At 46.7% G+C, this 27,555-nt stretch overlaps 6 protein-coding genes, 1 long non-coding RNA gene and 3 other non-coding genes across 10 annotated transcripts; 4 read left to right on the top strand and 6 right to left on the bottom strand.

The window, feature by feature from the left end:
- Nucleotides 1–183: 183 nt before the first annotated feature.
- LOC145335907 (histone H1-like) lies at nucleotides 184–906 on the top strand. Its single transcript, XM_080181641.1, has one exon. It carries the CDS (start codon nucleotides 217–219, stop codon nucleotides 904–906), a length of 690 nt encoding a protein of 229 aa, XP_080037767.1. The 5' UTR covers nucleotides 184–216.
- A 577-nt stretch (nucleotides 907–1,483) lies between these two features.
- trnal-cag (transfer RNA leucine (anticodon CAG)) lies at nucleotides 1,484–1,566 on the bottom strand. Its single transcript has one exon. It is a non-coding gene; the product is annotated as a tRNA-Leu (tRNA).
- A 631-nt stretch (nucleotides 1,567–2,197) lies between these two features.
- LOC145335930 (histone H4) lies at nucleotides 2,198–2,509 on the top strand. The gene has a single exon (XM_080181664.1). The coding sequence runs from the start codon at nucleotides 2,198–2,200 to the stop codon at nucleotides 2,507–2,509; it is 312 nt and encodes a 103-aa protein (XP_080037790.1).
- A 1,335-nt stretch (nucleotides 2,510–3,844) lies between these two features.
- On the top strand, nucleotides 3,845–4,255 carry LOC145335865 (histone H3). The gene has a single exon (XM_080181595.1). It carries the CDS (start codon nucleotides 3,845–3,847, stop codon nucleotides 4,253–4,255), a length of 411 nt encoding a protein of 136 aa, XP_080037721.1.
- Nucleotides 4,256–4,919: 664 nt separating this feature from the next.
- Nucleotides 4,920–5,511, bottom strand: LOC145335960 (histone H2A.J). Its single transcript, XM_080181693.1, has one exon. The coding sequence runs from the start codon at nucleotides 5,403–5,405 to the stop codon at nucleotides 5,016–5,018; it is 390 nt and encodes a 129-aa protein (XP_080037819.1). The 5' UTR covers nucleotides 5,406–5,511; the 3' UTR covers nucleotides 4,920–5,015.
- Nucleotides 5,512–8,611: 3,100 nt separating this feature from the next.
- On the bottom strand, nucleotides 8,612–16,581 carry LOC145335937 (uncharacterized). Its single transcript, XR_013885307.1, has 3 exons — nucleotides 16,476–16,581; nucleotides 15,459–15,647; nucleotides 8,612–9,329 (listed from the first exon to the last, which is right to left on the bottom strand). It is a non-coding gene; the product is annotated as an uncharacterized LOC145335937 (long non-coding RNA).
- Nucleotides 16,582–18,417: 1,836 nt separating this feature from the next.
- On the top strand, nucleotides 18,418–18,489 carry trnam-cau (transfer RNA methionine (anticodon CAU)). The gene has a single exon. It is a non-coding gene; the product is annotated as a tRNA-Met (tRNA).
- Nucleotides 18,490–21,454: 2,965 nt separating this feature from the next.
- trnal-uaa (transfer RNA leucine (anticodon UAA)) lies at nucleotides 21,455–21,537 on the bottom strand. The gene has a single exon. It is a non-coding gene; the product is annotated as a tRNA-Leu (tRNA).
- A 1,866-nt stretch (nucleotides 21,538–23,403) lies between these two features.
- Nucleotides 23,404–23,961, bottom strand: LOC145335961 (histone H2A.J). Its single transcript, XM_080181694.1, has one exon. It carries the CDS (start codon nucleotides 23,874–23,876, stop codon nucleotides 23,487–23,489), a length of 390 nt encoding a protein of 129 aa, XP_080037820.1. The 5' UTR covers nucleotides 23,877–23,961; the 3' UTR covers nucleotides 23,404–23,486.
- Nucleotides 23,962–24,928: 967 nt separating this feature from the next.
- Nucleotides 24,929–26,005, bottom strand: LOC145335975 (histone H2B type 1-M-like). The gene has a single exon (XM_080181709.1). The coding sequence runs from the start codon at nucleotides 25,529–25,531 to the stop codon at nucleotides 25,154–25,156; it is 378 nt and encodes a 125-aa protein (XP_080037835.1). The 5' UTR covers nucleotides 25,532–26,005; the 3' UTR covers nucleotides 24,929–25,153.
- Between the last annotated feature and the right edge of the window lie 1,550 nt (nucleotides 26,006–27,555).

The raw sequence follows: 27,555 nt of genomic DNA on the forward strand, positions 1-27,555 counted from the left end.
TGTGAGCTGGATGTGTGGAGAGGCGGAATTTGATTGGAATGGGAGAGTTTGTGAGGAGAGAGAAACACAGAGAGGCTGGAGGAGCCGGGAGCTGACAGCAGCTTGTCTCTGCTCCGTCCGCTCTCTGCCTTTAAGTTGCTCTGTGCCGCCACCACTGGTTTCATTCCGGATCCAGTTCTGACTCTCCTGGCCCAGATTTTCCAGCCACTCTCGGATATGACTGAAACTGCAGCCGCCCAAACGGCTCCTCCAGCCGCTCCCGCTCAGGTGAAGTCTCCCAGGAAGAAGAAGGCGGCTCCCCGATCTGCCGCTCCCAAGTTAGGCGAGCAGATCCTCAAGGTGGTGGCGGCTTGCAGCGATCGCAAGGGGATGTCCCTGGCCGCCATCAAGAAAGCTTTGGCCGGCAGCGGAGTGGATGTGGGGAAGCGCGGCTCCCAGATCAGGTTAACTATCAAGAGGAAGGTGGAGAAAGGCTCTCTGGTGCAGACAAAGGGACAGGGCGCCTCCGGCTCCTTCAAACTGGCTAAGAGGGAAAGGCCGGGCAAAATGGGAAAGAAGGTGAAGAAAGCCACAGGCAAGAAATCTTTAGTGAAGAAAACAGCGGCCAAGAAGGTGACAAGAAAGAAAGCCGCCACCAAGAAACCCGCAGCCAAGAAAACTCCAGTGAAGAAAACTCTAGTGAAGAAAACTCCAGTGAAGAAAACTCCAGTGAAGAAAACTCCAGTGAAGAAAACAAGCAGCAAGAAGGCGGCAACTCCAAAAAAGGCGCTGAAGAAAGCAGCCCTGAAGAAAAAGTCTCCTGTGAAGAAGGTCACGGGCGGAAAGTCGGTCAAAAAAGTGACTAAAGCGAAGGCCAATCCCAAAGGGAAAGCAGCAAAAGCGAAGAAAGCCTCAGGAAAGAAGTGAAACAACCCGAGAGCAAATTGGAAACCTCTGAAACCCCCCAAAGGCTCTTCTCAGAGCCACCCACATCTCTCAGGAAAGAGCTGATCCCGCAAGAAAATGATTCCTGTCCCGCGGGGCCCGGCTCATTCTCAATAGAGATCATTTCAAATTCAGACTAAAGCAAAACAACTGCAGATGCTGAATTTCATTGAGAATTTCACATTTGTTCAATCGCCACTTTCTCTCAGAATAAAGCTGTCTGGTAGATTCAGTGTGAGACAGGAACACTGGCGGCGAAACACCGCATTCCCCACTCATTTTTAATCCAATCCCTGCAGGGAGGCCAATCGGCCCATCGAGTCTGCACTGACCCACAATCCGGATCCCCCATTCCCCTATTTATTGACCCTACTTCCCCCCTGACACTCCGGGACAATTTAGCATGGGCCAATCAACCTCACACACACCGGGGGGAAACCGGAGCACCCGGAGGGAGCCCAGGGAGAATGTGGAAACTCCACCCAGCCAGTGACCTCAGCCGGGAATCGAACCCAGGTTCCTGGCGCTGGGAGACGGCAGTTCTCAGCCCAAAAGTCAGTGTCAGGAGTGGGATTCGAACCCACGCCTCCAGAGGAGACTGCGACCTGAACGCAGCGCCTTAGACCGCTCGGCCATCCTGACTCCCTTCACTTTAACACAGGGAGATTTCCACCAAACAGCTTCAATAAAGTGTTTGGAAACAGCTGGAAGCGGATGTGGGGGAGGATGTTACTGAGGGAGATTCTTGCTATAGAATAGACTGTGTTTCGGTGGGAATATTACTGACTGGGAATTATAACAGGAGCAGGTTTAAAAACACAAAAGGACAAAGTCACCACCCGAAACCTTAACTCTGTCTCTCTCTCTCTTCACAAAAGCTGCCGGATTATTTGCAGCATTTTCTGTTTCGATTCCAGATTTCAAAGCTCCGGGTTTGTGGAAACTCTTGAGTGTGAAGGGCGGCTCTGGAAGGGTTTGTGTGGGGAGCTGGCTTTCGTTTCCATTCTTAATAAACGGGTTGAAATTGGCGGTTGCAGAAACTGGAGGTGGGGCTGAAAGATCAGGGGCCGTTCTGTGTGTGTGTGTGTGTGTGTGTGTGTGTCAGGCCGGCTGTCTCCTCCCTCCCGCTCTGGGTTGAATCTTCACTCTGTCTCCTCCCCCCTCTCTGCTCTCACTCCGCCTTTCTCAGTCAGGTCGGGGCGGCCTGTATAAAAGGAGCCTGAAAGAGTTCCTCTCTCTCAGATTGGGCAGTGATCGGAGTGAAGAATCCATCATGTCTGGCAGAGGGAAAGGAGGCAAAGGACTGGGGAAAGGCGGAGCCAAGCGGCACCGCAAAGTGCTCCGTGATAATATCCAGGGCATCACCAAACCAGCAATCCGCCGCCTGGCTCGCCGTGGCGGGGTCAAGCGGATCTCGGGCTTGATCTATGAGGAGACTCGCGGGGTGCTGAAGGTTTTCCTGGAGAATGTGATCAGGGATGCGGTCACCTACACTGAACACGCCAAGCGCAAGACGGTCACTGCCATGGATGTGGTGTACGCTCTGAAACGCCAGGGCCGCACTCTCTATGGATTCGGCGGCTGAACAACTCGACCCTTTTCCAGCCAACACACAACAAAGGCTCTTTTCAGAGCCACTCACCGCCTCACAGAGAGAGCAGTGACCTGGGGACGGCGGGGAGCTGGGACAGGCTGCTCAGTGTTTGAGATGCAGCTTTGCTTTGTTTGGGTTCCGGTGCCGGGAAATCACCCAATTGAACATTTCATTTGGAGCAGGATTGTTGTTGAAATGTTTCAGTGGATTGTCTCAGCAGCCCCCAGTTGACATGTGCCCTGAGTGAAAGGCCACCTCACTCCCTGTCTAATCACTCAGTGTTTGGATAGAGTTTCTAAAAGCTTTCTCTGGAATAGCGGGAGTTTAGGAGCAGCAGCCGGTGAATCGTTCACTGGAACCAGTGCCAGTTGTGATGCTATTTGCCCCCCAGACGGTTGTTTCCTGCACTGAAGCTGACAGGCTTTGGGAAACTGCTGAGTTTCCGCTCAGTCATTCACAAAACCCGCAATTCCCGCAGTTTGAGCCGCTCCAACCCCCAGCCTGCTTCTGATTGGCCATCCTCCCCGCATCTGAACCAATCGCACAGCATCGAATGTGAACATTGAGCCAATCATTGGCTTCGACTGTCAACCGGCAGGAATTTTGAATGGGGGGAAATGGCGCCAATTTCAGCGCGGGAAAGGGAATGGAGACAAATTCTTAACTTCTCAACAAGAATAACATCTCTATTAATATTCTGCTGTGAGATTATTTTACAAAAAGGTTTCATTTGTGAACATTTGTCCGCGGCAAACGGCTCTATTCAGGAATGTCAAACGGGACAAATATGAATTCACTCTCTGTAACAAACAACAGACTCAATCCCTTTCACACCGGCTTCAGGGGGACACAGAGAAGACACAGATTTCTCATCCTTTCCCCTGAAAGCGGCACAAGCCACAGGCGGAGGAGAAATCTGAATGGGCTGGAGAGGGAAGGGACAGGGATCGAGTGGAACAGCGGGAGATTCTGGGAATGAACAGCCCAGAGAGCGGGGAAAGGGTCTAAAACACCAAGTGGAGGGAGATGGATTTCAAATCTTCAATGTTTCTGGTAATTAAGGACGGAATGAAGTCTTATTTTATACAAACGGTTATTTCCTGCACAGAAAATGGAGTAATTTCTGGAAGGGGCGGTGAAGAAAACAAGTGAGGCGATCAGAACCTGAGTTCCAGACATTCATTCCCTGCTCAGAGTTTGATTGAAACTTCCTGGGCCAATTCCCGCTGGGGGGGCGGTTCCTCACAGAGTTTAAAAAGGCGGCTGCAGCGCAGACTCTGGATTAACAGTCTGTGTGTCTCAGATTGTGCTGAATCCGCTCAGAAAATGGCCAGGACCAAGCAGACAGCGCGCAAATCGACCGGAGGGAAAGCTCCTCGCAAACAGCTGGCTACCAAAGCGGCCCGGAAGAGCGCTCCAGCCACGGGCGGAGTGAAGAAGCCTCATCGCTACAGACCCGGCACTGTGGCTCTGAGGGAGATCCGCCGCTACCAGAAATCCACCGAGCTGCTGATCCGCAAACTGCCCTTCCAGCGCCTGGTGCGAGAGATCGCTCAGGACTTCAAGACAGACCTGCGCTTCCAGAGCTCGGCCGTCATGGCCCTGCAGGAGGCCAGCGAGGCTTACCTGGTGGGGCTCTTTGAGGACACCAACCTGTGCGCCATCCACGCCAAGCGAGTCACCATCATGCCCAAAGACATCCAGCTGGCCCGCCGCATCCGCGGGGAACGCGCCTAAAACCCCGGCTTCAGCACCAAGAACAACAACGGCTCTTTTCAGAGCCACCAACTCGACACATGAAAGAGCTGCCATCTCCTGTTAACCAATCTAGTCTTTCAATTCCCGGCACAGAATCTTCCCAGGACTCTGAAACCTCTCCATCTTACAATTAACTCTCCGTTACATTGAACTCTCTCCAATCCTTTGATGGTTACAGTCAAAACCATCCCGTTAACAATTCTACCGCAATTTAATTTTAAAGTGGTTTTATTAAACCTACCATCATTTCAGTTTCCGAGGAATAATTCCGCAAATCCACTTTCTCCGCACATGTTTGGAGTGAGGATTGAGAATTGTGTCAGTCAGGGTCAGAATATGAACCATGTCTCAAACAGTAACCCCCTCACACCGATATCACCATTACAGAAACACTTGTAGATTCGGACAGACAATAATTAACACTTTTCCAGATACAATGACTGGCTTTGAAAACTGATGGGCTGCAGATGACTGTCCTCACAGACTGTCACACTTTCAACAATTATATTGGAAATCGGATCATTTCAGTTCACTGGGACGGTTCCCCCAATAAACAGCAGAAACTTGTATTAAAATATTCTATGTGTCAATAGTAGGGATTGATAGAACAAAGCGGGAAACAGCTGGACTGTGAATAGCAGTGCAGAATCTGACCGATAGACACCAGGCCGCCCTTTTCCAGATAAAGTGAGTGGCTCTGAAAAGAGCCTTTGGGTTATCAGATGAAAGAATGGCCGCTTCACTTGCTCTTGCTGGAGACGGCGGAGGTTTTCTTGGGCAGCAGCACGGCCTGGATATTAGGCAGCACCCCGCCCTGAGCGATGGTCACCCCTCCCAGCAGCTTGTTGAGCTCCTCGTCGTTGCGGACGGCCAGCTGCAGGTGTCTGGGGATGATGCGGGTCTTCTTGTTGTCCCGGGCCGCGTTCCCGGCCAGCTCCAGGATTTCAGCGGTCAGATACTCGAGCACAGCAGCCAGATAGACCGGGGCTCCGGCACCCACACGCTCAGCATAGTTGCCCTTTCTCAGGAGCCTGTGAACACGGCCCACCGGGAACTGCAGTCCAGCCCGGGAGGAGCGAGACTTGGCCTTGGCCCGAACTTTCCCGCTGCTCTTTCCTCTTCCAGACATTTCCCCAATCTCCCAAAGCCTTTCACAAAGAATGCTGAAATCCACTCCCTTTCGCTTCTCTTCTAGCTCCGGGAGGAATGGAGGGCCCACATTGCTGATTGGTCACTTTGTTGCTACCTCTCAGCATCTTGTCCATATGATCAATCAGAAATCTGCTGAACTGACCAATCCGGAGCCTCCACGGAGTGAGGGCGGAAAAGCCCAAATTCTCAGCTTCCCACCGATTTCATTTCAAATTGGAAAAGTCCCCAAAGGGGAAAAGAACACATCCTCCTAGCGCTTTCTAACTGTCCCGGGCGGGAATCCATCCCTGTTCACAGCATTCCCAGAAGGAAAACACTCCCGTTTAGTCTTCAATCAGAACCCAGTGTCCTTCACTGGAAACAGGGAGCCCGATCCAGTCCCTCAGACTCAGTTTGTACCAATTTCTACAGATCCTTATAATAATCAGTGTGTCCCAGATAGGGGCTGGGAAATTGGACTGGGATTTATGCATCTTCCTGTCAGTGGGACTGAGTTGGGGGTGACAAGGAAACAAAGTCTGTCTGTTCTGCTCTGATTGTTGGATTGAAAATGTTTCTGCACCAGTTCTGCTGCCTGAGACTGTGAAACTGATGCACTCTGATAGAGAACATACATACTGTGTGTGAGGAGCTCACTGTTCATTGTAACTCAGGGGAGGAAACTTCAAACTAACCTGGATTGATTCAATGATTTGCCTGTCAGGAATAATTGACTCATTGTAACCCAATTACAGGTGAGGGAATAATACACAGGCCCTTTTTCAATGTGATTTACTGTTGTCACATGTATTGGTATACAGTGAAAAGTATTGTTTCTTGTGCCTTATACAAGCAAAGCATACCATTCAGAGAGTACATGGGGAGAGAGGAATGACAGAGTGCAGAATGTAGTGTTACATTCATAACTCATCTGTAGTGAAAGATCAATATAAAGTAGGTCCATTCAAAAGTCTGATGGCAGCAGAGAAGATTGAGTTGGTTGGTACATGATCTCAGACTTTTGTATCTTATTCCTGTTGGAAGAAGGTGGAAGAGAGAATGTCCGGGGTGTGTGTGGGGGCTTTGATTATGCTGCTGCTTTTCTGATGTGATGGGAAGTGCAGATGGAGGCAATGGATGGGAGGCTGCTTTCTGTGATGGACTGGGCTACTATAAGAACTGTTTGTAGTTTAAGGTGGTCTTGGTAAGAGCAGGAGCCAGACCGAGCTGTGATATATCTGGAAAGGGTATTATCTACAGTACATCTGTAAAACTTGGTGAGAGTCATAGCAGAAATGCTGAATTTCCTTAGCCTCCTGTGAACTTAGCGGTCTTACTTAACTATAGAGTCAGCGTGGAAGGACCAGGATAAGTCATTGATGATCTCGACACAGAAACCTGAAGCTCTCAACAATTTCCATTTCATCCCCATTGATGTGGACAGGGGCACGTCCTCCACTGTACTTCCTGAAGTTAATGACAATCCCCTTTGTTTGGGTGACATTGAGAGAGAGATTATTGTCGTCACACTAATTTACCAGATTCTCTACCTCATTCCTGTAGTCCGTCTCATCATTTTTTGAGATCCAATCCACGATGGTGGTATCATCAGCAAACTTGAAAATAGAGTTGAAGCAGAATTTGGCCACACAGTCAGAAGTGTATAAGGAGCATCGTAAGGGGTTGAGGACACAGCCTTGTGAGGCACTGGTGTTGAGGATAATCGTGGAGGCAGTGTCGTTGCCAATCTTTACTCATTGTGGTCTGTGGGTTAGGAAATCTAGGATGCCGTTACTGAGGGAGGGGCCAAGCCCTCGGCCGTGGAGTATGAAGATGGGTTTTGTAGGAATAATGGTGTTGACGGCTGAGCTGGAATCAATAAATGGGAATCTGACATGTGTCTTTGTTATCCAGGTGTTCCAGGGTTGAGTATACGGTCAGGGAGACGGCACCTACTGTGGATCTGTTGCGGCAGTAGGTGAACTGTAGTGGATCCAGGCAATCTGGGAGGCTGGAGTTGATCCGTGCCATGACTAACCTTTCGAAGCACCTCATAATGATGGATGTCAGAGCTACCAGGCAATAGGCATGGAGGCTCGCTGCCTGGCTTATCTTTGCTACAGGGATGATGGTCATCTTCTTGAAGCCTGTAGGGACATCAGATTGATGTGAGGAGAGGTTAAAGATGTCTGTGAATACCCCCGCCAGCTGCTCCACGCAGGATCTGAGTGCCTGTCCCTGTACCCCATCCGGGCCAGTCGCTTTCCGCAGGATGACTTTCAATGCGGCTGATCTGAAGTCTGTGATGGTGACCTCGGATACAGGTTCAGCCAAGGCTTTCAGAGTGGAGGGCATCCTCAAAACAGGCATAGAATGCATTGAGGTCATCAGGGAGGGGGGCATCGTCACTGGCAATTCTACACGCCTTCATCTGGTAATCTGTTGTGTCTTTCAGACCTTCCCACAAACGGTGGGAGTCCATGTGGCGAGCCTGGGACTCGAGCTTGGTCCGGTACTGGCACTTGGCAGCTGTGATGGTTCTCTGTAGATCACATCTGGATTTGTTCCAGTTCAGGGTCCCCTGACTGGAAATGCTTTGGAGCTGGACTTCAGGAAGCAGTGAATATCCCTGTTCATCCACACTTTCCGGTCGGGAAACACATGGATTTGCTCCTTTGGCTCAGTCTTCTATGCAATACTAATGAAGTCAGTTATTGTGGTGAAGTAAACATTCAGGGTGCTTGCTGAGTTTTTAAATATTGACCAGCCATTGACTCGAAGCAGTCATGTAGGAGATCATCCCATTCCGCAGACCAACAATGCCGGACTTTCTTTAATCGGATTCTCCTGCTTCAGTTTTTTGCCTGGAAGCTGGGAGCAGGAGCATGGCCTTGTGATCTGATTTGCCAAAGTTTGGGCGGGCGATAGAACGGTTGGCATGTTTGATTTTTGTGTAGCAGTGCTCGAGGATGTTTGTGCCTCTGGTGGGACAGGTGACATGTTGGTAGTACTTTGGTAGGACACTCTTGAGATTGGTCTGGTTGAAGTCCCCGGCCTGGATGAACAAGGCCTCGGAATATTTTGTCTCAAGGCCGTTTGTGGCGGTAGATATTTCATCCAGCGCGACCTTCACATCTGCCTGGGGTGGAATGTAAACTGCTGCCAGGATAACAGAGGTGAACTCCTGTGGAAGGTTATCGGGGCAGCATTTCAGCATCAGATATTCTAGGTCCGGGGAGCAGAAACTCGCCAGTGTTGTGACATCGGAGCACCAAGAGGTGTTGATTAGAAGGCAGACGCTACCTGCGCGAGCCTGATCTGAGGCTGCTGTAAGGTCCATTCGGTGGACGGAGAAGCCCTGTGGTTGTACGACACTGCCCGGTGAAGCAGGTGTGATCTGTGTCTCTGTGAAACACAGCACACAGCAGTCTCTCAGTTCCCTTTGAAAAGTGAGTCTGGTTTTCAGTTCATCGAGATTGTTTTGCAGAGATTGAACATTTGCCAGGAGTGAGCTGGGGAGGGGGGTCTTGGAACCACATTGTTTGAGTCTCACCTGCAGGCCTGCGCGTTTCCCCCGCTTCCTGGGGTGGCTGCTCCCTGTCCTGCCTGCCAGACGGTGTTTAGTCTGTGGTATCAAGGGTGTAGCTGGGTCCTGTTTGCGCTTTGGTTGGTGTGTGGGTGGAGGATTTGTTGCCATGGTCACGGGTCCTGCCTCGGCAGTCGGGTCTGAGTGGTGGGGAGTTCCGGGTCACTGTCGGGCTCCGGTTCCAGTTCGGAGGGTGTTCACACCACACTCCGGTGTGGACAGGTTGAAGGCCGGTTGGCGGACGGGGTCTCTGGGGTCACGGCTGGGTCCACGTGTTCGGGTTCTCCGGGTCACTGCAGGTCAGGGTCTTCCTTCCGAGGTCAGAGGATCTCTAATCTCGCAAATAAATTTAAAAGAGCAGTTTCAGTAATTTATAAATCTCAGTACATAATCATAATTACATAATTATATAAAAAAATAAAAATAATAATAACATCCGAAATGTGGAGTTTTTTCAAGGAGCAGCTACTGCGAGTCTGTGATAGGTATGTCCCTGTCAGGCAAGGAGGAATTGGTAGGGCTAGGGAACCGTGGTGCACTAAAAAAGTTGATTTGTTGATTAAAAAGAAGAAGGAGGCTTATGTTCGGATGAGACTTGAGCGCTCAGATAGTGCACTAGAATGCTTTAGATTGGCTAGGAGGGAGTTGAAGAGTGAATTAAGAAGGGCTAAAAGAGGACACGAGAAGACTCTGGCTGATAGGATTAAGGAGAATCCTAAGGCGTTCTATAGGTACGTTAAGAACAGAAGGTTGGTTAGGGCAAGATTAGGGCCAGTTACAGACAGCAGAGGGAAGTTGTGTGTGGAACCGAAAGAGATTGGAGAGGCATTGAACCAATATTTCTCTTCGGTGTTCACGCAGGGGGACATGAATGTAGCTGAGGAGAACACTGGGTTGCAGGGGTGTAAACTAGACAGTATTGCAGTTGATAAGGGGGATGTGCTGGATATTCTTGAGGGTTTGAAAATAGATAAGTCCCCTGGTCCGGACGGGATTTACCCTAGGATTCTCTGGGAGGCAAGAGAGGTGATTGCAGAGCCTTTGGCTCTGATCTTCAGGTCTGGTCTCAGGTATAGTACCGGAAGATTGGAGGATAGCGAATGTTGTCCCATTGTTTAAGAAGGGGAACAGAGACTTCCCCGGGAATTATAGACCGGTGAGTCTTACTTCTGTTGGGGGCAAGGTTTTAGAAAAAAATTATTAGGGATAGGATTATAGTTATTTGGAGAGTAATGAATTGATTGGAGATAGTCAGCATGGTTTTGTAGCGGGTAGGTCGTGCCTTACTAACCTTATTGAGTTTTTTGAGAAAGTGACCAAAGAGGTGGATGGGGGAAAGGCAGTTGACGTGGTGTATATGGATTTTAGTAAGGCGTTTGATAAGGTTCACCATGGTAGGCTTCTGCAGAAAATGCAGATGTATGGGATTGAGGGTAATCTAGGAAATTGGATCAGGAATTGGCTAGCAGATAGGAGACAGACGGTGGTGGTTGATGGTAAATATTCGTCATGGAGTTCAGTTACAAGTGGTGTGCCTCAGGGATCTGTTTTCGGGCCACTGCTGTTTGTAATTTTTATTAATGATCTGGATGAGGGTATAGTTGGGTGGATTAGTAAATTTGCTGATGACACCAAAGTCGGAGGTGTGGTAGATCGTGAGGAAGGGTGTCACAGTTTGCAGGGTGACTTAGACAGGTTGCAGAGCTGGGCCGAGAGGTGGCGGATGGAGTTTAATGCGGAGAAGTGTGAGGTAATTCACTTTGGTAGGAATAACAGATGTGTCGACTATAGGGCTAACGGGAGGACTCTGAATAGTGTGGATGAACAGAGGGATCTAGGTGTATGTGTACATAGATCCCTGAAAGTAGGGAATCAAGTAGATAAGGTTGTTAAGAAGGCATACGGTGTCTTGGCGGTTATTGGTAGGGGGATTGAATTTAGGAGTCGCAGCGTCATGTTCCAACTGTACACAACTCTGGTGCGGCCGCACTTGGAGTATTGTGTGCAGTTCTGGTCCCCACATTATAGGAAGGATGTGGAGGCTTTGGAGAGGGTGCAGAGGAGGTTTACCAGGATGTTGCCTGGTATGGAGGGGAGGTCCTATGAGGAGAGACTGAGGGATTTGGGGTTGTTTTCGCTAGAAAGAAGGCGGCTAAGAGGGGATCTTATTGAAACATATAAGATGATTAGAGGCTTAGATAGGGTGGATAGTGATAGCCTTTTTCCTCGGATGGAGAAAGCTAGCACGAGGGGGCATGGCTTTAAATTAAGGCTAGGTAGTTATAGGACGGATGTCAGGGGTAGGTTCTTTACCCAGAGGGTGGTGAGGGATTGGAATGCCCTGCGTGCTGCAGTTGTAAATGCGCCTAGTTTGGGGGCGTTTAAGAGATCCGTGGATAGGTTTATGGATGAAAAGGGATTGGTTTAGGTTAGAGAGTCATTGTTTTTTAACTGGTCGGCGCAACATCGTGGGCCGAAGGGCCTGTTCTGCGCTGTAATGTTCTATGTTCTATGTAACGAACAGCCACAAAGGAAACCCAGTGATACAAACATTGTCAATGTGTGACTGCAGTCCCCAGTGTCTGTACGAGAAGTATGATCAGTGGGGGTAGGCGCTATGACAATTCAATGACATTCAGATAGAACTGAAACCCTGCACTGCTCCATGAATGGGATAACGTTCGAATTTCCATTCATTGCTCCAGTGAGATTAACCAGATAGTAATCAAAACCGAACAGTCTCTGTTTAAAACGTGTCCATCCTCGTTCACACCCGGTCCCTGCGAGAGCTGCTCTTTGTCTAACTCCCCACATCCTGACTGTCTGCCTCTGTTTCCAATCTTCACTGTCCAATTACAACAAACCAGGGGAGACTGGAACTAGAATCATTACAGTGCACAAGGAGACAGTTCACCACATCCAGTCCATGCTGGCTTCTCCATACAACAATCCAGTCAGTCCCATTCCCCTGCTCTATCCCCATAGCCCGACAAGTTTATTTCCCTCAAATGTCCATCCAAATTCCTCTTTGAAATGATTCATTGTCTCTGCTTCCACCCTCAGAGGCAGCAACTTCCAGGTTGTTACTCACTGCATGAAAAGTTCTCCCACACATCCTCTCTCTGTCTCTTCCCAAAACCTTCACCCTGTGTCCCCTAGTCCGTGTACTATCAGTGAATGGCATCAGTTTTCTTTGTCTACCGGATCCACACCTGCCATAATCCTGTCCACCTCTATCAGATCTCCCCCTCAATCTGCTTTGCTCCAAAAAGATCAACCCCAGCTTCTCCAACACAACTTTGTGGCTAAAACCCCCTCATTGCTGAAACCATTCTGGTCAATCTCCTCTGCACCCACTGAATGATCCTCACACGTTTCCTCAAGTGTGCTGAGCAGAACTGGACTCAATCCTCCAGCTGTGATCCAATCAGAGCTTTCTAAAGGCTCAGTGTAACTTGTATGATTCTGTTCTCAATGCCCCTGTGTCCTCATGGGGAGGGTCACTCGTGTGGATGGGGAGGGTCTGCACTAACCTGGCAGGGGGATGGGCACCACTATATAGAAGTAGAAAAGGGGAATATCTCCAGAAGGAAATAAAATCACCGGCTCAATGCTCAATGCATTGCAATTGAGCTCAATGCATTCTGTGTCCGTTTTGAGAAAGAGCTCAGTGAGAGTATGCCCTCCGCTCTGGAAGCCTCGGATGAACTTGTATCACCATTGCAGATGTCAGAGCAGCTTTCTCAAAGGCCAACCCAAGGAGAGTGACTTGCCTGGATGGGCAACCTCCTCTGCTACTACCTCTGGCAGCTTGTTCCAGACACTCACCACACTGTGAAAAAATTGCTCCTCTAGACCCTTTTGGATCTCTCCCCTCTCATCCTAAACCTATGCCCTCTCGTTTTAGACTCCCTGACCTTTGGGAAAATATATTGACTATCCAGCTGCTCTATGCCCCTCATTATTTTATAGACCTCTATAACATCACCCCTAAGCCTTCCAGAGAAAAATATCCCCGTATATCTCTCCTTATAACTCAAACCATCAAGTCCCAGTAGCATCCCAGTAAATCTGTTCTGGACTCTGTCTTGATTAATAATACCCTTTCTACAATTGGGTGATCAGAACTGTACACAGTATTCCAAGTGTGGCCTGATCAACATTTTGTAACAACTTCAACAAGACGTCCCAAATCCTGTATTCAATGTTCTGACCAATGAAACCAGGCATGCTGAATGCCTTCTTCATCATTCTGTCCACCTGTGACTCCACTTTCAAGGAACTATGAACCTGTACCCTTTAATCTCTGTTCTATAACTCTCCCCAGTACCTACCATTAACTGACCAAGTCCTGCCTTGGTTTGATCTACCAAAATGCATCGCCTTGCATTTATCTAAATTAAACTCTATCTGTCATTCATCAGCCCTGTTGCAATCCTAGATAATCTTCTTTACTGTCCACTATGCCAGCAACCTTGGTGGCACATGGGACAGTGTGGTGAATAAGGTTGATGAGTTAGAAGCACAAATAGCCACATAGGAAAAAGGGAGGTGTGGTGAGAAGGAAATAGAGCAGCAAATCTGCAGGCAGATCATGCATTGCAGATATAGAATTAACTGCATTTTCACACAGACTGACAGGAATGTTGCCACATGATCCACGTATTAGTGGGTGGTCACTTGAGTAACAGTGATCATTGTAACACAAGCTTGATATTAGCAAGGAACAATCTAAAGTAACACTTTTGAACTGGAAGAGGCCTAACTTCAATGGGAGGAGCTGGGATTGAGCCAGAATCAAATGGAGCCAAAATCTGACAGGAAAAACTGTAACAGTGATGGGTGATCTTTCAGGAGATATTTCAGGTATAGACTCAGTACATTCTGATCAGGGTGAAAGGGAGGGGAACCAAAGCCCGGGCTCCTTGGATAATGAGGATGATAGAAAATATAATGAAACAATGAAGAGGCCGTATGATTCAGGTCAGAAGAATTCTTCAAGTGTGTGTGTGAGTTATAGTGTGAGTGTGTGAAATTAACTCTGTATCTGTCCATCTCTGTTACTGTATGTGGAGTTAACGCATTCCTGCTGTCAATCTGTACAAGAGCACCATTCACTCTCTGTCAGCCTCTGTTACTGTGTTTCATTGGAATTACAGTAAATTTCTTCCTGTCAGTTTATTTGAGGATGGAATTAATTCTCTGATGTGTCAGCCTCTATGAGTGCAAGTGAGTGTGGAGTTAACTCGATTAGCCAGTCTCTGTTCCTGTGTTTCAATGTGCAATTACCTCTCTGTCCTATTCTGGGGGTTGATTGGCTCAGTTGGCTGGACAGTGGGGCTGTGATGCAGAGTAACTCCAATAGCGTGGGTTCAATTCCTGTACCAGCTGGAGTTATTCATGAAAGGGGAGAACAGCCTATGGCCATCTGGGACTGGGCTGAATTTAGCCTTTACCTTTCTGTCCATCTCTGTTAGTATGTGTGCATATAGACTTACTTCTGTATCTGTAATTCTCTGTTACTGTGTGTGAATGGGGCATTAACTCTCTGTTCATCTCTGATTTGTATGTGACACTGAAATTAAGTGTTCTCTATCCTTTACTGCAGTGTGACATTAACTCTGTCAATCTCTGTTACCGTATGTAGGTGTGGAATTGACTCAATCATCCGAGAATAATGACTGTGTCAGGGTCTGTTAGTGTATGGAAGCGGGTCACGATCAGCTTAGCAAACAGTAGCAAGTGGAGCCTGATTCCTGAGATGAAGGAGTTATTTTATGAGGAAAAATTAAACAAGTCTGGCCAATTTTCAGTGGAGAAGAATGAGAGAGGATTGTCCTAAAACATAAGATTCTCAAGGGCTTGACAGTGTAGATGCTGAGGGGGATGTTGCCATTTATAGGGGGAAACTAGAACTGGAGGCACAGGTTAAAGATAAAGCATCTCCAATTTAAGATGGCGATTAGGAGGAATTACTTCTTTTAAGGGACCCTTAATTGTTGTCATTCAATAGATTCAGTCTTGAGTTCGATAGATTTTTGAGACACAAGAGAATCAAGGGTTTTGGAGACAGGCACTGAAGTGGAGTTGAGGCCACAATCAGATCAGCCATGATCTTACTGAATGGCAGAACAGGCCTGATGGGCTGAATGGCCTTCTCCTGCTCCTTCTCCTTATATTCTGGTATTGTGTGTGTGGAACTAACCCTTTTTCTGTCAGTCTCTGTTACAGTTTTTTCAGTGTGGAATTAATTCAGTCTGATACTGGATATGAATGTGGAATTGATTCTCTGTCCAGCACTTATTCTGTGCAAGTTTGCAATGTTTCTGTAATTGTACAGAATGATCACAGTTAATTATCTTTGATCAGAAGTGTTTGGACCTGATGCTCTCAAATGTACCCAGAATTAAAGCCATCCATTTCTCCTGCTTCTACAAACCAAAGTCACCCAAACAAAAAACTTACCTTCACCGAAACTGAGGGACTGAATTCCAAAACCAACATCCAGCCTGATTCAAAATGGCTCTTAATTTGTCTATATCAGGCCTCAGTTTTCTGAGCAACAGCTGCAATAATTCACAGGTGAAATCATGTGGACACTGGACATCTGAAACAAGGAGAACATTCTGGAATACACAACAGGTCAGGCAGCATCTGTGGAGAGAGAAACAGAGTTCATGTTTCAGCTCACTGACAATCAACCCACAATAAACTACTTGCTGATATCTGTCAATGGCGGCTGCAGTTCCCATGTGAGGAGGTAATGTCCTAGTGATATTGGCACTGGTCTAATGACCCAGAGATCCAGGGGAAATTCAATGGGACCTGAATATCACCACAGCAGAGTGTATAATTTGAGATCAATTAAAACCTGGAATTAAAGATCTAATGATGGCAATGTTGTAAAAAACCCATTTGCTTCACTGATACCCCTTTAGGGAAGGAAATACACCCACATTAACTGTCGTTACCTGTGACTCTAGACCCACAGTGTGTTTTTGGCTCTTAAATGCCCTCTGAAACGGCCTAACAAGCCACTCAGTTCAAGGGTAATTAGTGTAATAAATGTTGGCCAAGCCAGTGACACACATATGACATGAATGAAAACAATTCTCCGCGCCCCAGAAAGTGCTCTATCCAACACACTGCCTTGCCCGGGCACTGAGAGTGGGCATGATCCCCAGGGGCAGCCGCGGGGCAATCGGTGCTGGAACTTTCCCCACTGCCACTTGTCTCCCATTCCACCAAGCTGCCTGTGTCCTTTGGGAGTTTCCCACTTTCCTCCTCACAGTTGCCAATGCCTCCAGGTTTGGGGGCGTGTGGAAATGTTGAGCTTGTGTCCTGTACACCAAGGTGTGTGTCATTAATATATATCAGGAAGAGCAGGGCTCCTAACACCGAGCCCTGGGGAACTCCACTGGAAACCTTCCTCCAGTCTGAAACACACCCATTACCCACTCCTCTCTGTTTCCTCTCACTCACACTGTTCCATATGGGGCGGTGAGGATGGCCTCGCTGCACCATCCGCTTCATGGTGCCGCTCCCCCGGCTCCCTCCCCGCACCTCCGCCGGGCCCCGGGCGCCTCTGACTCGGTGTTACTGCGGCTGCGCGCGGCCCCGTTCAGCTTTGGGGAGCCGCACCGCGCATGCTCCGCGCTGACAGACGAGGCCCGGGGACGCGGCCTAATGGCGCCTGCGCCGTGCGGACCATCTGAATGAGATAGACCGTATTCACTCGCGCGCTGAATCCTGGGTTCTCCAGGCCTCCATTACATTGAAAAAAACAGAACATAAAATATATTTAAACTCTGAACGAGATTTCCTCTCCGTTCACTGCAATCCTTCCTCTTATCTAAATTACAGCCTCAAAATGTATTTCTATCCTTATTTGTCCAATGGTATTTTAACTTTTACTTTTCGTCCCAGTTGGCTTCGATTACAGGCATCATGTTCAGGATCACAGCAACTTTGCTGCCCAACCACAAATGTGTTCCCTGATGTTCTTATTTCTTATTTTATACCATTCACAACAAACTTGTGCCGTTGTTTCATAGAAACATTTTATTTACATTTACTCTATTGAAACCAATCATGGTTTTAATCCATTCTCTCCAAACTTCTCTCAACCTGATTCCCGAGTTCAGACAGTATGAATGCAGGAAGTGTGAATTTAATTTCAACGTTCTGCAATTATGTAACAAGTGAGCTGCTGCTGAGACGAACAAAGTTAATGGCAAAGATTTCAGATCAACATCTTTTCATCAGAATGGTGGAAGTTATAAATGTAATGCATTATAGGCAAATGGAGAGGAGAGGGACTCATGTGAAAAAAAAACCAAAGGAAATAGAATGTCTGTGACCAATTGGACCACACATGCCTTAAATAATAAGATTTAGTCACACAGTTGAAAGGGACAATTACCAGATGTATAAAGGTAGAAAAACCTGAATGGAGGAGAGGAGCTCTGAATACCAGGAAAGACCGAGGACAGAATGATCCGTGTGAAAGTAAGACGCAGAATGAAAATGGCAGGTGACTAGAAACTCATATCAGAAATTACTCATCCTTGTGGAGTGATTGAAAATGTTCCAAGTGTGGGACAGGGGAGAGACACACTTGAGAGCCCTGCCAACCACAGAACAGTGAGAGGATTGGCTAAGGAAAGGGAAGAAATATCATAAGTTTTTGAATGGAATATTGCATTATCTCTCCTTACAGTTCAGTGTCTACAAGCAGCAGAAATAGCTTTTTCAACATTATATTTTTTGCAAAATTTCACTACTAAGAATGTGACTGATTAACTGACTGCTTTGTGGAACAGCTACCATCAGTCCATAAACGTGAAACAAGTCCAATCCTGAAATAGCATCCTAAAACTTAATAAAGTAAACTAGGAAGGTATGAGAGGTGTGTTTGTTAAAATAGATTGTGGATTAATAGATTCATTCAATGGCATGACGGTGGATAAGAAATGACTAATATTTAAGACAGAGGTGTCTGCAATTAAAGAGTTATACATTCCTTTCTGGCACGTAAACATAACTGGAAAAGTGGCCCAATCATGGATAACAAAATAAATTAAATAGTATTGGATCCAGAGAAGAATCTAAGAACATAAAAGCTTGGAGCAGGAGTCGGCCAGTTGTCCTCTCGAGCCTGTTCCTCCATTCAATAAAATCACGCCTGATCTTTTCATGAACAGTTTACACAAATGAGCAATCGGTCCATTCTGCTTTGCCTGTGTCTGATCTTCTGTCTCCTGACAAACCCGCGCTGCTTTTGTGTGTGTTCCATTCTTTGTGTGTTGGACAGTGGAATTGTGCCGCCAGGCGGAGCATATTTGCCGTCATTAAACTGCAATACAACAGTAAAATTTTGTCCTGATACTGCACAACAATAATAAACAGGAGCTTATTATCTTGTAGCAGAGTGGCGCAGCGGAAGCGTGCTGGGCCCATAACCCAGAGGTCGATGGATCGAAACCATTCTCTGCTACTTACATTTTCAGGATCACTTTAAAAAAATCATTTCTCTGTTCCCCAAAAGTATCTCTGCTTTTTTTTTTACAGGACACAGTTATCTTCATCAACTCTCGCTGACAATAGACAATCTAATCTGCCACAAGCTCACTGATGTAAATGCTACAAACACGTCTTTCCCCCTTTTATTATCAGGGCAGTTCTGTCACAGTCAAAAGACCAAAAGTCGCATAACCCCTACAATTGTGAAGGAGGCCATTCGGCCCATTTAAATTGCACCGAATCTCCGACAGAGCATCCCATCCATGCCCTATAGTCAGAGTCCCACACACCCACCCCGCTAATCTACCTAACCTTCACTTTTTTTTTAACCACACAAAGGGTAATCTAGCATGGCCAATCCGCCCGGCCTGCACGTCTTTGGACTGTGGAAGGAACCCGGAGTACCTGTTTTCCAGATGTAACTTGCCTGGGTGAATGCAGCTCCAACAACACTAGAAGTTTGACACCATCCAGTACAAAGTATCTGATTTCATTCGCTTCCCATCCACAAAGAGTCGCTGCCTCCACCAAAAGTTAAAATTAAAGATTATTTATTAGTCACAAGTCTGCTTATATTACCACTGACAAACGGGGGGAGCAGTGTGTACCTTCTACAAAATGCATTGCCTGAATTCACGAAGGCTCATTTGACAACATCTTCCAAACCCACCATGACTGTGGCCTAGAGGAAAAGGGCAGCAGACACATCAGAACAACACCAATTAGAAATCTCCCTCCAAACCACTCACCATCAGGACTTGGAAATATATTGCCATTCCTTCAGTGCCAGTAGGTCTTCTCACTCCCCAACAGCCACCCACCACCCCCCTCCTCTCCCCCAACCACCTCCAAACCGCACTGTGTGTGTACCTACATGACATTGGTGACAGCAGTTGAAGATTGCAGTTCAGCACTGCCTATCCCAGGGCAATTATGGACGGGCAATAAATCCCGGCCGAGCCTGTGATGCCCTAATCCCATGAATGAAGAAAGTAAAAAAAAATCAACTGATCAAAAAGGTTCCTCCTCACCTCTGTCTTAAAGAGGAGGCCGCTTTAAAAAAAACCTCTGCTCTTCTGATCATATTGTCAGTGTAATTCTGAGCACAATCAGGATTATTTAGTAAGTGTTGTCCCATTGCAGAATCACATTGTGCAGTAACGACAAAATGAGAAAATACGGGAAAATCTCTGTAGGTTTGGCAGCATCTATAAGGAGAGAAAAGAGCTGACATTTCGAGTCCAGGTGACCCTTTGTCAAAGTCCTTTGACATCTTACAGATGCTGCCGGACTTGCTGAGATTTTCCAGCATTTTCCTTTTTAGTTTCAGATTCCAGCATCTGCAGTAATTTGCTATTATTTGTGCAGTTGCGACCTGCCTGGTGGTGGATATGATAGGATTTGTCCTCATGTTTCATCACATCCCCGTAGCTATGGGCTGTCCAAGACACACAATAGATTTTGCAATCAATTCACATGTTTCAATATCTGTTTCCATTCTGTATTTGAATGTGTCTGGTGTTGTTTCTGAGGGGGTCAGTTATATGTGTCTGTCAGACTCTTATAAAGTGCGTGGGTTGGATGAGTCTAAATCTGTCAATGGCTTCTTTGTCTGTGAGCATTTTATGTAACTGTGGGAACCATCCATAACATTAAATCCCCTGGGGCTGTTTATGGAACATGTGCTTTGATTTCCCTGTTTGTAGAACATCAGCTTCATGCTGTAGCTATCAGTGGAATTAACTCTGTGTATAAGTCTATGATGCTGCTAAAACTGCGAGTTTCATTTGGGATTTTTCACCCACGTCTCTCTCTATCTAATCTCCCATTTGTATCCATTAGTCTGTGTGAGCCTTTGGTTGTTTCCAAATCTCTCAGTGATACAATTGGTGTGTGTGATTTATTTCATATCACTCAGACTCAGCTCCTGTGAGTGAGAGCAGGAAGCAACCTGGAATTTTCAGCTGTTGATGCTGAATATGTGATTCAGAACTATTCTCTTATTTATCTGTCTTTGGGATTTAGTGTGAGTATGGGATTAATTAAATAACCTTCAATCTCTGGGACAAGTTATCAATTTGGATTAATTCCAAATCATTTTCCAACACAGAAACAGGCCACTGATGCAGTATGTTTTCAGCAAACAATGTGAGTGAGTTTCAGCCCAGCATTAAATCTGAACACAATTGTGCACGATAATGTATCCTTCAATCTGATACTGGATTGTTATACAAGTTTCACTCAGGTTATTCACATTGATTTGGTCTGTGACACTCAGTCTGAATCTGAGTAAGAATTTTGACATGAATGTAAAATGGAACTCAGTCTGGAATTGATACAGTGCCTTCCATCAGGCTCAGTGTGAGTGAGGGGTTAGGATTAGTTTATAATTTATGGGTCATTTCATAGTCATCAAATTGAAATTGTAACTTTTAGTTTCATAATCAGAGTGAGTTTTCAACTGGAATCTGAGTTTGTATCTCAGGTTAGACTCACTGTCAGAATATCTCAATCTGAGATTGTATTTCACATTTGTATCTAATGTATTTGTGAGAATACACTATGGGGATTAGTACAGCCACTTCCAAACCCCTGATGTGTGTGATATGACTGGGATTTAACTCGAATCTCAAAGTACCTTATGAAGGTTAATTGTGTAACATTTAACCGAAATTCCGTTTCATCAGATATTTAATTTGGAGTTAAAACTGCTCTATTGTGGGATTGACACAGTGATGATCTGATAATAGTTTGGACTGAGATTGATGGATCCCCCGATCAGCGGTACTGATTTTGATTTGATTTCTTACTGTGACATGCAGTATTAAGCTGTGAAAACTCTGTTTTTTTGCGTGCTATACAGACCAAGCAAACCATTCATACAATATATAGGGGAGAAGGAGGGGAGAGGGTGCAGAATGCAGTGTTAAAAATCCTTCTACCAGGAGTGGGGTTCGAACCCACGCGGACATATGTCCATTGGATCTTAAGTCCAACGCCTTAACCACTCGGCCACCCTGGTACGAGAACTGGACATGATCGGGACACAGCGGCTGTCATTCCTGTTGGATTGAAAATGTGCCTCTGAAATGATTAGTGTTCTCGGAGACGGTGGAACTGATGAGCTGTCTGTGTCTCTGAGCTCGGACTGTGTGTGAGAAGGAGCTGGCGACACTCTCCCCTGGAACTTGTGTGGAGGAAACATCTGATTTCTTCAAATATTTCTCTGTGGAAACAAAGTCCATTGAATAACTCCAATCCAGATTGGGGCAGTTTCATCTCTATTAATAATCATTGGGAGCGGTTTGTGAGGCTGCAGCCAGACTCCAGCTCTGATTGGTCACTCTTGTTTCTATCCAATTCTTAACCAATCACAAAGCGAGGGAGTAGAAATGGGAGGTTTTGATTGGTTTACATTTTCAAATGGGAAAAACCCGCCAATTTCAGTGCAGGAAAAATACAAAATAACCGAACGCCTTAATGTTCAGGAAACTATTTCAATCTCACACTTTCTCATCTGTTTATTGTATTTTCCCCTCACTGAATCCTGCCGCTATTTTAGGAACAGTTTGAATTTCTCAATCTCTTATCTGGAACCGGCGGGAATCAGACCCCGCTCAGCAATTTAAAACCGAGCAAATCTCAGCTCAGTGGAAAAGCAGAAACAGAGAGATTCCCAACCAACCCCCTTCACACAGGCTTCACAGGGACAGAGAGAAACGGCTGATTTCTGATCCTCCCCCCTGAAAGCGGCCGGGAATGTTCCAATGGGAAGTGTGGAGAGAATCCCCGGCCCTATCCCGCCGGTGGGACAGGCAGCTTTGTGTCCGGAGAATAGGGAGGGCCCGGGGGGGGGAAGCGGATCTTAAAGCGCTGCAATGGACTCAGGTCCTGTGTGTGTACAAATCTCACTGATTCCATCCTCTGGGAAAACTGTGGAATAAACAGATCAGCCCGAGAATAACCTCTTCATTCCCGCCTTTACTCTGTTCCCGGAGCGGTGCCCAGGTAACTCGAGAGTGAAAAAAGAACCTCATTCTGAAACTGAAGATAGTTATCGTTAAATATAAGTAATTACATCCTGATATTGTTCTGCGCCTCATTGTCCGTGACAAATCCCAGACTGGGGTTTATAATCCGCTCTCAGTTCAGTTTGATTGTCCCTTCAGTGTGAAAGTGTGTGTGAGGGGTGGGTATGAAGTCCCATTCACAGCATTCTGTAACGGGACAAATCTCTATCCTCCAGAAAGAGATTTCTCATTAACTCAATAAGGGAAAAGATGGTGCAGCTTTTTCACAGAGATTGTGGGTGGCTCTTAAAAGAACCGTTGTGTTTGGGGTGTTTTTCAGACAATCTTTGATGCTGTTTCTCACTCTGGGGTAATTGTGTACTTGTATTTAAATAATTACCTCAGCCATAGAACATAGAACATTACAGCGCAGAACAGGCCCTTCGGCCCACGATGTTGCGCCGACCAGTTAAGGCTATTACTATCCACCCTATCTAAACCTCTAATCATCTTATATGTTTCAATAAGATCCCCTCTTAGCCGCCTTCTTTCCAACGAAAACAACCCTAAATCCCTCAGTCTCTCCTCATAGGACCTCCCCACCATACCAGGCAACATGCTAGTAAACCTCCTCTGCACCCTCTCCAACGCCTCCACATCCTTCTTGTAATGCGGGGACCAGAACTGCACACAGTACTCCAAGTGCGGCCGCACTAGAGTAGTACTGGAAATGATGTTTCTAACATGTGTAAAAGTTTTTTGCAATAAATAGCATACATTTACATGCATTAAAACACCTGTATCAATAATGGGTACAGGGATTGATAAAACAAAGCGGGAAACAGCTGGACTGTGAATAGCAGTGCAGAATCTGACCGATAGACACCAGGCCGCCCTTTTCCAGATAAAGTGAGTGGCTCTGAAAAGAGCCTTTGGGTTATCAGATGAAAGAATGGCCGCTTCACTTGCTCTTGCTGGAGACGGCGGAGGTTTTCTTGGGCAGCAGCACGGCCTGGATATTAGGCAGCACCCCGCCCTGAGCGATGGTCACCCCTCCCAGCAGCTTGTTGAGCTCCTCGTCGTTGCGGACGGCCAGCTGCAGGTGTCTGGGGATGATGCGGGTCTTCTTGTTGTCCCGGGCCGCGTTCCCGGCCAGCTCCAGGATTTCAGCGGTCAGATACTCGAGCACAGCAGCCAGATAGACCGGGGCTCCGGCACCCACACGCTCAGCATAGTTGCCCTTTCTCAGGAGCCTGTGAACACGGCCCACCGGGAACTGCAGTCCAGCCCGGGAGGAGCGAGACTTGGCCTTGGCCCGAACTTTCCCGCTGCTCTTTCCTCTTCCAGACATTTCCCCAATCTCCCAAAGCCTTTCACAAAGAATGCTGAAATCCACTCCCTTTCGCTTCTCTTCTAGCTCCGGGAGGAATGGAGGGCCCACATTGCTGATTGGTCACTTTGTTGCTGCCTCTCAGCATCTTGTCCATATGACCAATCAGAAATCTGCTGAACTGACCAATCCGGAGCCTCCACGGAGTGAGGGCGGAAAAGCCCAAATTCTCAGCTTCCCACCGATTTCATTTCAAATTGGAAAAGTCCCCAAAGGGGAAAAGAACAAATCCCTTTGGGAAATTATTCTGATCGGGAATGGAGAATCTCCCTTTCTCTCCTTCCCCAGTCTAGAGTTAACCTGGATCCGGCAGTTTCTCATTTTCACTCTGGGTTTATCTGAAAACAAGCCGAAAATAAATTATTCATTTTTGGAAAGTTCGCAAATATATTTCTCAATCAAGAAATACAAAATCCCATCAATAATTAACTAAAACCAAACCTTTTTGAAACATCAGTCTGTTTGCACCATTTTATCCCGAGTTGCTTTTAGAATCCGGGATCCATTCGGGGTTCATCTCGGCCCTTTTTAAAACTCTCCAACCAGCCGCCAGGAAGTTTCATCGTTCTGCAAACGGACGGGCTGTTCCCCATATTCCTCCAGACTGAGGGTTCCTGCACAACTGGGGTTTATAGGGAATAAACTGATCGATTATTGAGACCAAACTGAAACAGAACTGGAAACTGATTGGTGTCTGCACATTCTCCCCGTGTCTGCCTGGGTTTTCCTGCGGGCGCTCCGCTTTCTTCCCACAGCCTAAAGACATGCGGGTTCGAGTCGATTGGATTTGCCCCCAGTATCAGAGGGATGAACAGGGGAAATATGTCGGGTTATGAGGATGGGTGAGGGATTGATGTCGGTACAAACTCGATAGGCCGAATGGCCTCTGCATTGTAGGGATTCGATGATTCTGACACATTTGTTCCATTAACTCTCTCTCTCTAAAGCCGGAAAGGGACCAAATATCAACGCGTCTGAGATCTAAACCCAGAGAAGGGCAGGTAGCAGTTAATTAATTTTAAACATTATTACTCAGACCCAATGATCCACCGGGCGTTTGATTTACATTACTCCGTGTCTATCATTGATAATCGGAAAATATAACAATTATTATTGTGCAAGACGCTGCGTTGTAATCATTGAAGCTAAATTAATGATACAGCCTTTTCACAGAGATTGTGGGTGGCTCTGAAAAGAGCCGTTGTGTTTTGGGGGGTTTCTCAGTCCATTGGGGAGTTTTACTTGGAGCTGGTGTACTTGGTCACCGCCTTTGTCCCTTCCGACACGGCGTGCTTGGCCAGTTCCCCGGGCAGCAGCAGGCGCACGGCGGTCTGGATCTCCCGGGAGCTGATGGTGCTGCGCTTGTTGTAATGGGCCAGGCGGGAAGCCTCACCCGCGATGCGCTCGAAAATATCGTTGACGAACGAGTTCATGATGCTCATGGCCTTGGAGGAGATGCCGGTGTCGGGGTGAACCTGCTTCATCACTTTGTAGATGTAGATGGAGTAACTCTCCTTCCGGGATCTTTTCCTCTTCTTGCCGCCCTTTGCCGGCAGCTTTTTCTGCGCTTTCTTGGCTCCCTTCTTGGAAACCGGCGCTTTCTTCTCATCCACCATCCTCCCACTGAATTTCAGACACACAATCACTGAATGGGGCCCGGAACTCCTCTTTTATAGACCAAAGCACAGGCCTATGCTAATGAAGGATGGCTGCAAGCCCTGTTCCCATTGGTTCATTCACACTGATGGCAATTCGTCATCCTGTCTCTGATTGGTTAGTGTAGATACCCAATCACATTGGTTGCTGCTCAAACCCACAAACTCTCTCAGTTTTCAATCCGTCCTTTCCCCTTGTCCGGCCCCATCCACCCAAACCCCCCTGACTCTCTCACTCCCTCTGCCACACCAGCACATTCTCTCTGCTGCTAATCCCACATCACTCTATCAGACTGCTGATACTCTTCATACATTTCCCCTTCCTCACCAGCACCAACTGCTCCGCTTTACTTCCCCGCCCATCACCGGGAGCTGGCAGGACAGAGTATCTGGGCTCAGACAGGGGTTATTGCGAGAGTTACTGGGCGGGTTAAAGGGGAATAAGTTTGATGAGCAGCAGCCACAAGTCCCACATGTGACACTAACAGTGTGGCTAAAACAGAAAACTGACTGAGAGAAGGAGTGGAATAAGAATTGGACATTACTGACTACAAGGTGTTCAGAGAGGATTCGAGAAACAATCCCGGAGGGTGATTTACTGTTCAACACAATTCGAGTGCTTGGGAATGGGGCGGGGGTGGGGGTGGGGGTGGGGGCGGGGGTGGGATAGCATTGAGGGATCGGTGCCAGTTAAGGAACAATGCGAGAGCGATTCCACAACAGGATACACACATTCTATTTCCCAATGCTTCTCTGTCAGCCCTGTGCGAGTGGGATTCATGCTGTGTCAATTAGTATCTGATATTTCAATGTTGCTTCTATCTCTGTCAGTCTGTGGTCAGTGATATTAAGATTTCATCCAGAAATTGCAATCTCTGATATATGCCCGTCTATTTTATTTTCTCTCTAACATTCAGTATTTTAGAGAGTGTGGGCTTTTCAGTATGTTGGTCCTGGGATGTTATTCTGTATTTCATTTGGCACCTGGTGGTTTCTGAAATGGAAAATCTTGTGATGTTTTTTCTAGCTGCGCTTCAGTTTTGGGATTTGTGTGTGTGATTTCACTGCACACTTTTATTTCTGACACGTGGGTGGGTTTTTAATCTGTGTATATCAGTCTTTGGTATAAGGGTGTTGGTATTTTCCCATCATGCTGTTCTATTATTTGGAGTGTGTCTTTCCCACTAATTCTCAAGGTCTCAGTTATTTGTGATGTTACAGTTCCCATTGAGGTTGATATTTCCCAGTGACCATCTTAAAGGATCACATGACAAAGGTTCACAACTTGGACTGTAACAAATTAAAGTCGACACTAACCAACGAATCAACACTTGCCCCTGAGCATCAGGGGATTAGAAGGGTTACGGGGAAAGAGCCTGGTTTGGACTGTGGTCAATGCAGACTCGATGGGCTGAATGGCCTCCTTCTGAACTGTAGGGATTCTATGAAACGTCACTTAGTCACTCAAACACTAAATAGAGATGAGACACCAGCCTACCTATCATGACTATTAACTTGGGCATGTTCATTATTCAATATCTAGTACACACTGCTAGTGACACGTGGATTGTTTATAATTTCCTGAAACATAAATCTGGATTTCAGTCCATGTCAGTCATTTCTGCTTTACGACAAAGGGTTTTATTCTGTCCCTCTCTGTTTCTGGCATGGAAGGATTTCAGTTTCCTGCTGTCAGTGTGTGTGTGGTAGGTCTGTGTGTCTTTATTGCAGAATCTGTTAATTGTTGCAATGTGAGTATTATTTTTTGCTGTCAGTGTGAGGAAGATGTGGATTGTACTCTGTAGCTGTTGTATTTTATGAGTAGCAATGTTTTATGCTGTTCTTGTCAATCTGCAGATTGCAAATACAGTATTCTGTTTCCTAGCTCTTGGTTCTTTGTTTCTATATTAGGTGACAACAAGTCCAGGAAACATGACCTGAGTTGAGGCAAAACGTGAGGAGAAACTTCTTCACTGAGAGCTTGG

The sequence above is a fragment of the Carcharhinus amblyrhynchos genome, unplaced genomic scaffold (genome assembly GCF_965287045.1).
Source record: "Carcharhinus amblyrhynchos unplaced genomic scaffold, sCarAmb.v2.hapA scaffold_42, whole genome shotgun sequence".
Lineage (NCBI taxonomy): Eukaryota > Metazoa > Chordata > Chondrichthyes > Carcharhiniformes > Carcharhinidae > Carcharhinus > Carcharhinus amblyrhynchos.